The 8,715-nt window shown below is 41.0% G+C and overlaps 2 protein-coding genes across 2 annotated transcripts in view; one reads left to right on the forward strand and one right to left on the reverse strand.

The window, feature by feature from the left end:
* Window positions 1-512: 512 nt before the first annotated feature.
* On the forward strand, window positions 513-1,219 carry LOC102199293 (sodium/bile acid cotransporter-like). Its single transcript, XM_013913292.1, has 2 exons — window positions 513-900; window positions 1,015-1,219. Exons 1-2 carry the CDS (start codon window positions 515-517, stop codon window positions 1,199-1,201), a joined length of 573 nt encoding a protein of 190 aa, XP_013768746.1. The 5' UTR covers window positions 513-514; the 3' UTR covers window positions 1,202-1,219.
* Window positions 1,220-4,101: 2,882 nt separating this feature from the next.
* Window positions 4,102-8,715, reverse strand: part of LOC102199859 (sushi domain-containing protein 4-like) — a 7,249-nt gene continuing 2,635 nt past the window's right edge. Inside the window, exons 4-12 of the mRNA XM_005742751.1 lie at window positions 8,379-8,570; window positions 7,923-8,114; window positions 7,424-7,615; window positions 7,066-7,260; window positions 6,684-6,875; window positions 6,217-6,411; window positions 6,003-6,135; window positions 5,506-5,900; window positions 4,102-5,416 (exon numbers count right to left, since the gene is read on the reverse strand). Coding sequence (XP_005742808.1) covers window positions 5,391-5,416; window positions 5,506-5,900; window positions 6,003-6,135; window positions 6,217-6,411; window positions 6,684-6,875; window positions 7,066-7,260; window positions 7,424-7,615; window positions 7,923-8,114; window positions 8,379-8,570 — 1,712 coding nt within the window. The 3' untranslated portion in view covers window positions 4,102-5,390. The remainder of the gene's footprint in view (window positions 5,417-5,505; window positions 5,901-6,002; window positions 6,136-6,216; window positions 6,412-6,683; window positions 6,876-7,065; window positions 7,261-7,423; window positions 7,616-7,922; window positions 8,115-8,378; window positions 8,571-8,715) is intronic.

The following is an 8,715-nucleotide window of genomic DNA, read 5'->3' on the forward strand; positions in this document are numbered from 1 at the left end:
CAAATGGTTACTAATCAGTATCAAGTGATAAAAGTTAGTTTTCCAAAAAATAAAAAAGAAGAAGAAGAAACAAAGTTTCAAACAGTTTTATGTAGCACTTTGACCTTCAGATCAATCTAGTGACCTTGAAGGAGAGGTCAGAGGTCAAATGTGACTTTAAATCTTTATATGGTACTTTCTATATGCTGACGATACACAGTTCACTTGTAAGAATCAAAATTTTTAAGTTATAAGACCTGCTGTCAATTTTTAACCAGTAAATCGTTCAGTTGACCTTGAAGACCTTGGTGGATGTAAGCCAAATGTTAATGCGTCCCTAACATGACCCCACTCTGCACCCCTACAAAGTTTTATCAGAATTCATTTAAAACTTCTTGAGCTATTGTGCTTACAGACATATTGTTGACCTTTAATTCTGAAATGTTAATGTCTTTAACTTGTTTGCATCTCCTCTTCTTTCATGTGACAGGTGAAAGCCAAATCTCAGTAAAATCGCAACACTGGTGCAAGTGCTATGATGAACCTGACAGAAGTTCATGGCGGGAGCCTTTTTAATGAAGCAAATGCATCTGACAATGTCACCCTGGCCACCCTGAACATACAGGGACCAATAAACAAGACCGTCAATATACTGACTGTCCTCAACCTTTTTATCACCATGCTATCCCTGGGCTGCACGATGGAGATTTTCAAAATTAAGGCCTATCTCTTCAAGCCAAAAGGAGTAGCCATTGCCCTGCTGTCCCAGTTCTGCATCATGCCCATTACCGCTTTCAGTCTTGCCAAAATCCTGCAGATGGAGCCCATAAAGGCAGTGACCGTGCTTATCTGTGGGTGCTGTCCCGGGGGAACCTTATCAAACATTTTTTCTCTTGTTGTGAAAGGCGACATGAACCTCAGGTAAGCTGATGCTCCTGTTTGCAGTAATTGCACTGCTTTTAAAGTAAATAATGCAGTGAGATACTTTGCACATCAGTGCAATGATTTTCCTTCTTCACTTTATTGCCCTCCCAGCATTGTGATGACCACTTGCTCCAACATTGCAGCCCTGGGTCTGATGCCTTTGCTGCTGTATATCTTCTCTCAAGGCTTCACTGGATTGGAAAATGCCGTGCCGTACGCCGGCATCCTCACCGCTCTTGCTTTCACCCTGGTGCCTTGTGCTTTTGGCATCGCCATTAATCACTTCAAACCGCAGTGACGGTCAAAAAAGTGAGACTCCCACACTCAGACACATGCCATCGCATGACTAGATTTAAGCAGGTTTCACAGCAGATGTTCAGATTTATAAGAGCAGTTGTTCTTATAAATTGCTAAAAATCGTTTCCGGTTTCAGGACTTTGAAAATGACCCAGCCAAAAAAAAAAAGTCAGTTTATTATTTTCACCTGTGGTTTTTACACTGTGGCATGAAATATCTTCAAGTTGTGTTTACCAGAACTGATTTATTGCACGCAGTTTGGGTAATTTGCGGCTTACGTTACCAGCAGAGTTTGTAAAACAAGAAGGCTTTAGTGTTTCACTCCTAATCAAAACCAGTTCTTGACTACTGTAATCTGTTTTCTCTTTTTCAACAGGTTGGTCTCAGTATTTTGATCATCTCCAGCATCATTATTTGCATCCTGTCCTTCTATATTGTCAGAAATGTAATATGGATGATCCTCATGCCCGATGCTATTATTGCAGCTTCACTGATGCCCCTGATTGGCTTTACACTGGGATATGTCATGTCTGTCTTATGCAGACTCAGTCCACAGTAAGTGAATACACACTAAGTGTTCTCCTTGACTCTAAAACAAGCAGGTTGTGCCTAAACTTTATGCTTCATGTTAAATCTAAACAGAGGCTCTCTGCAGTATATTCTGTTTCTCATACTGCACTGCTCTTGAACAATAGTCAGTGTTCTTGCACTGTTTATGCAAGAGGAAATAAGGCAGTTGATGTGTAAACTCTTACTGGAACTACTGCTGCGATGCAGTTTCAAAGAAAGCAGAACGTTTTTTTAAATATTGTCTTTCATGAATTGCCACTGTAAGCAGGTTTTATTTTTGCAATTCAAAATAATATTTTTGGTGGGGAAATGGCACCACAAGTGTACGCCTGCTACTAAACTGAAAGGTTCTCATGATGTTTCGTCCTGCTTGATAGCAGCCAGCAAAAGATGGATACACAGTGGCCATAAATGGATGGACATGGCCAGCACCAATGCTTAGGAAGGCTGTGGCATTTAAATGATGCTCAGTTGACACCATGAGGCCCAAAGAGTGCCAAGAAAATGTCCCTCACACCATTACACCATCACGAGCAGTCTGAAACATTGATACAAGGCAGGATGGAATTGTGATACTGCCATCCCACTGCCACAGCAGAAGTCAAGACTTATCAGACCAGGTGTCGCTTTACCAATCTTATATTGTTCAGTTCATGCACCTGTGCAAAATGTAGTCTCAGTGTCCTGTTCGTAGCAGGCTGGAGAAGCATCCGTTGTAGTTTTTTGTTGCTGTAGCCCATCTGCTTCAAGCTTCAATGTGTCGTGGGGCCGGAGGGTCACTGTTGTCTTCCTATCAGCTTGGAGCATCAACGAAGGCATTTTTTACTGCCTGGATATTTTCTCTGTTAGACCATTCTCTGTAAACCCTGCAGATGGCTGTATTGAAACCAGTAGATCAGCAGTTTTAGAAATACTCAGACCAGCCTAACTGGCACCAGCAACCACACCACATTTAATGCTCAGCTTGATCTTCAGCAGGTTCTTATGACCATGTCGACATTCAATGTCATTTGCATTGAACATGCGTACCTAATAATATGGCCTCCATGTATTAATAAAAGTATGTTATGTTTCTATTCTACACACGCACACACACGCACACACACATTACAATACATTTCCCAGATACACTACCTAATTTAACCATCCCCTTCTGTGAAAATAGTGCTGCTATGTGTCTTGAGCTTGTTTTAGAACTTAGATTTTATGCTATTTATTTATCCATAACTATTGTTGCAATTCATTGCTGCCTTTTTAAACCGTGTTGCTTATTGCACTGTAGAGGCTGGTGAGACAGTATTTCGTTTCAGGCTGGGTAACACCATACGAAATGACAATAAACTTGTTGAGTCTTCTTGAGTCTATTCAAAAGAAAAATGTGTATAGATGCAAAAAATGACTGTTTAGGAAATATTTAATTATATTGTTAGAAATCTTTAACTAACCAACAGCACATAGATAAATTAACATTAGCTTCACCTCATCTAAACATATCAATAAAAAACTAACCAATTTCTGCCCAGATTTGTGTTCACTCACATAAATAATTAACATATAAACAATTTACATATGAATGAGATGTTCAGTAGAACATATATTTTACAGCAGAGGAGGATTCAGCTCTCAAATTTAAAATATGTAGTCTCAAAAGTTAATAAAGAAAACTGCTTCACCTATTTTTAGATGCAGCAGGACCATCTCCATGGAGACTGGATGTCAAAACATCCAGCTGTGCGTTACAATCCTAAAGGTGGCCTTTCCTCTTGAGGTTATTGGGGCCATGTTTCTCTTCCCTCTGTTATACATCACATTCCAGTGCGCTGAGGTCTTTCTCTTCGCTCTGGGCTTCAGATGTTATCAAAGAGTCAAGCCACCAGCTGAGGGTAAGTGTGACAGCTGCCTGCATGTTTTTCTGCAGCAAAGCTCCAAGGGGTCAGAGCAGATGCACTCACTCCACACTGTGATGTTCTGATCTGTTGAAAATGAGGTCAAACTAAATATTGTGTTACCCCTTTAATACACAGATACAGAAAAAGAGGAAGACCAGGTTGTTGATCCTCAAGACAAAGAGGCGAAGCGACCATGAGAGCATCACTGATGGTATTCCAGCGCTGGCGAAGGGTACAAGGAACAGATTCGTACATCAGAGAATAAAGCCACCCAGTGCCCTTACTTTATAAATGTCATCTGCCCGTTCAAAGATCAGGGCTGCGACACTGAAGGACTCTGTGTGTGTGTGTGGTGGTGGTGGGGGGGTCTCTTCATTATTATATCTCTCTCTCTCTCTCTCTCTCTCAGATGCGACAATGAAAAAACTGTCCAACAGCCAACTGTAACACCTTAAATTATATTTAATTAAAATGACTGTGGGATATATACAGAGGAAACTTAAATCTTTTGGTTTTTACATATATTAAAATACCATTTTCACAAAAAAATAAAATCCATTCATCAATCCCAAGGTAAACTCAATGGACCATCAAACAAAGTGAACACTTAACATTACACAATCTGTACACTTATTTTTTTGTGTTGATCTTCCCAACCACATTTACAGTGTCACATATAACGTGCCTGCAGTAGATTTCAAAGTGAAGCTGCAAAGTGAAAAGACCTACTTTTTAAGGTTTCCATGAGCCGCAGAGGAAAAAAAACAACAAAAAAGCAAAAGAAGCCATGGCTGATCAACAGCATTTTGGGCACAAATAAATTAAATACACCTTTTAACTTCCCATTTAGAACAAAAACAGGAATTCCCAAGCAGCCTGAATAAATTAATAACAAAATATTTACCTGTGTACAAGTAATGTGTCTGGCAAAGCCACATATAATGTCACTAAGCAGTGGAGGCATTTTACTGACATTCATTTTTAAAATTTCACAAATTATAGATACCTGTGCATAGAAGTGGAAAGCTAAGGCATTGGGGGGAGGGGTATGAGTATTAAGAGGAGAATATATTTGGAGGAATGAAGTATGTTGAATGTACACCCTGAATTCAGCAGTGTGAACTCTTGGGGAAGGAGGGGGGACAAAGAATTTTATAATATACAGTGAGACTCGAAAAATGTAAGTTATGATTAATCAGAAAATCTTTCAAGATGATGCTGTGAGCTTACATAACATGGACAGCAATTTATTTGACTAGCCTTTGTGTATCATTGCAACCATGTTTCATGACTGGTGTGACGAGTGGTTAAAGAAAAGAAAAGCAAATAAGACAAATGACTTTATAGCTCCTAAGATGAGTTTGCGGCTTTGCCCAGTCAACTGAAACACAATAGACAATTTACCCCAACAGAACTGAATATAAACTCCCTCAGAAGTGCCTGCTCCTTTCTGCTTTGTTCAACATTTTCAAACTGAGTTTTAGATATTAGACATACATACATAGTGTGTGAAATGTCATGAAACTGTAAGCATGTATGTACATGTGAATCCTTTCTGTCTTCTCCTTTGCAATGGCCAGATGAACTCTTCTGACTGACCCACAGCTTCCCTCGGGGCCTCTGTAGTTGAGTTTATCTATGTTGACAGCTGTGGTGAGAAACTCCTGCTCATCATTACAGGTTAGTCGCAAAGCTGGTTGTTTTGGGTAAGTCCAAAGGCTGCAGCATGTTTCAAGCCTCCTTCAGCAATGGAATATCTGTGAAGGAAAGACAAAAGTTTGATTATTACAAAATTTAAGAAGTGTTTTAAATAAATACAAAGACATCTAAATAAATTTAGCTTCACCATCAGAGTAATCCATCTCAGAGTCCAGAGACAGGCTATGGTGGTCGCTTCCTCCAGACGGCCTTCTTTGTGATGAAGAGGTGCCTGCTGCAGCACCTGCGTGCTCCAAAGCCCAGGTAGAGGAAGAAGGAGATGAAGAGGATGAAGACGGTGGGACGGGATGGACCACAGCCATCTCAGACTGCTGCTGCTGCTGCTTGAGGGAAGAAGGCCTAGAGGGGCCAGCCTCTGGCGCTGTAGCATGCTGACCCTCCGACAGCACTATCTGAACTCGAGATTCTGAACTGAGAGCAGAAGCTCCACTGCTGCTCACGGCTTCCTCATATGAAGGTAGAGTCACCTGTACTCCCTCCACCATGATTGACACAGGCTGTCCTGACACACCCTGATCGCGTCTAGGTGTAGAGGACAAGAACACAGTCACATTTTTATCTAGTCTCCATACTCTGCACCCTTTGTTCGTGGTCAAATTCAGGGGAATCTTTGGGCAGACTTACCGATGGAGAGACTTAAGTTTTGGCTGAAGAAGCACAAACAGCACAACCAGAAGCAGGATAAAAGCCACCGAACAAGCTGTGGATGCCACTATGGATAAAGTTGGCATCCCCAGTGGCAAAGTCGGACTGTGGTCTGTGGGACAGACAAGCGGTTATATGGTTATCTGTGCAGATTTTTGTAATTATTAGCTGAAATCCATTTTCTTATCGTCACCTTGCTTCATAATGCAGCTTAGTTTCATTTGGCTGTCCCACTCCCCATACTGACAGGTAAGATATTTATAGTCTCCCTTGAGAATGTATCCTTCATTGCAGAAATACTCAATCACAGTGCCATGAGAAAGTCTTTGGCATGGGAAGGGGTGGCAGGTGAAGCCTCCGTTCTCTGGCTGATATGGACGCTGGCATACTGTTAAGGGTAGAAATAATAAATGAGTGATAGGATGACAGAACAGCAAAATCAAACAGAATTCTGAAATAACTGTTATACTGAGATAAAATGGGCAAACCATCTCTATAAACACTGAAAAGAGTTAAGACCTAGCAGGACAGAGAAACTTTCTTCCCATTATTCATAAATGCCTTGTTGTTGAAGGTGGTGAACAAATGATCTTGACAACAATTCTTACCTTACACCTAGCATTAACATGTCACTGGTGTTGTATGTAACAAGAAAATTACCATCACTGTGTATGCAGCGAGGAGACTCAGAGGACCAGTGTCCCAGTGTGGTGCAGGTGACAGTTCTGGGTCCATCCAGGAGGTAACCGGGATTGCAGGTATACTGTAGTGCTGTGCCAACTGGGAAGAAGCTCCTACTGGTGTCTGTCAGATTGGCTGAGCCATGCTGCACCATCGAGGGTCTTCGACAACCTTAAAAAGGAGATGATAAGGAAAATATAGTTGATAGCTGTAAACAGCTCAACTCCAGCAATAACTACAGGCTTTGTTCATAAAACATTTTCTAAGCTATAAAAATAGATGAAAGAATAAAATAGTTATAACAGATAAGAAAAGCCTTTTGATACAGTATGAACTGATGTATCAGCGAATCCCATTTTACCTTGCTCAATGACGCAGCTGACTGGCATTACAGTGTCCCATTTCCCATACTGACAAGTGATGAATTTATAGTCTCCCTTCAGAATATAGCCATCATCACAGAAATACTGAATCACAGTGCCATGAGAAAATCTTTTGCATGGAGAGGGGTGGCACGTGTAGCTACCATTTTTTGGCTGATATGGAGGCTGGCATACTGTCCATGAAAAAGAAAGAAATACGATAAATGTATAGAAACAGTAAGATGTGTTATGTCTTATCTTATTTTATCTGGAATAAAAAAAAAATCATTTTCTTTTAAGGATACAATGCACCTAAGAATTAGGCAAATTAAGAATTGCTAGGAGGTTTGTCTTTACCATCACTGCGTATGCAGCGAGGAGGTTCAGAGGACCAGTCTCCCAGTTTGGTGCAGGTGAGGCTGGTGGGTCCAGCTGGCAGGTAACCAGGATCACAGCCATAATGTAGTACTGTGCCCACAGGGAACAAGCTCCTGTTGCTGTCTGTCAGATTAGCTGAGCCATGCTGCACCATGGAAGGTCTTATACACCCTAAAGAAGGTGGTGGCGGCAGGGGTAATTTATGTTATTCATTACATTTTTATTATTAAATACAAACACAAAATGCTTTACAAGAAATTGTAACAGATAAAGAGAAAATAAATATATTTGAATAAACACAATTAATTTGAAATGATGTCTTTCGAAGACTTTTTTTAATTGCACGGCAAAATGTGCATATGATAACCAGAACATCTCCACAAATCCAAAATGTCCCTGGCATTAATTTGCTGCACGCTCATGTTTAGCCGATGTGTTAAACTTTGAAGAGATGGGATCAATCTAAGCACTGACCAACCTTGGCTTACACAGCTGATTTCCATGGGGCCGTCCCATTCTCCATCTTGACATGTCAGGTAGTTATAGTCTCCGCTGAGCATGAAGCCCTCATTACAGAAGAACTCAATCACAGTGCCATGGGCGAACAGTCGACAAGGGGATGGGTGGCAGGTGTAGCCCCCGTTATCCGGTTTAGAGAGGGGGAGGCATGCTAAAGAGAGGAGAAAAAAAAGAAGAACAAAACAACTTATCTTTAAAAGTACTTATGCAGAAAAGTACTTGTGTAAAAAAATCTGGCTGAAAAAAATATTAGACAGCAAAGTGCAACATACATAAAACTTGAAAAGAACTGATGGTTTTTAAAAAAAGGGTTTAAATCATGAGATAAAGATGTTAGGTAAACTGCTCAAAACACATTAGCCACTCACTATTTTACAGATCATAAAGAAAGACAACAGTGGAGAGAATATCTTACCACCACTGCGTATACAGCGTGGAGGTTCAGAGGACCATCGTCCCACTGCGGTGCAGGTGAGGATGTTGGGTCCATCTGGGAGGTACCCGGGGTCACAGCTGTACTGCAATACTGTGCCCACAGGGAATGAGCCCCTGTTGGTTTCTGTGAGATTTACCCAGCTGTTCTGAACCATGTACGGCCTCACACATCCTGGGAAGAGAGGAAGAACTCAGAAGAATTTCTTTAAAACTGCTTTTTCAAGGCAACAAAGAGTTCAGATTGTTATTTCAGCTAATCTGAGGCGATCGTGACTCAAGTGTTGGCAGTTTGTCTTGTAATCGGAAGGTTGCCGGTT

The sequence above is a fragment of the Pundamilia nyererei genome, unplaced genomic scaffold, assembly GCF_000239375.1.
Source record: "Pundamilia nyererei isolate P.nyererei 1_Seehausen unplaced genomic scaffold, PunNye1.0 scaffold00123, whole genome shotgun sequence".
Taxonomy (NCBI): domain Eukaryota; kingdom Metazoa; phylum Chordata; class Actinopteri; order Cichliformes; family Cichlidae; genus Pundamilia; species Pundamilia nyererei.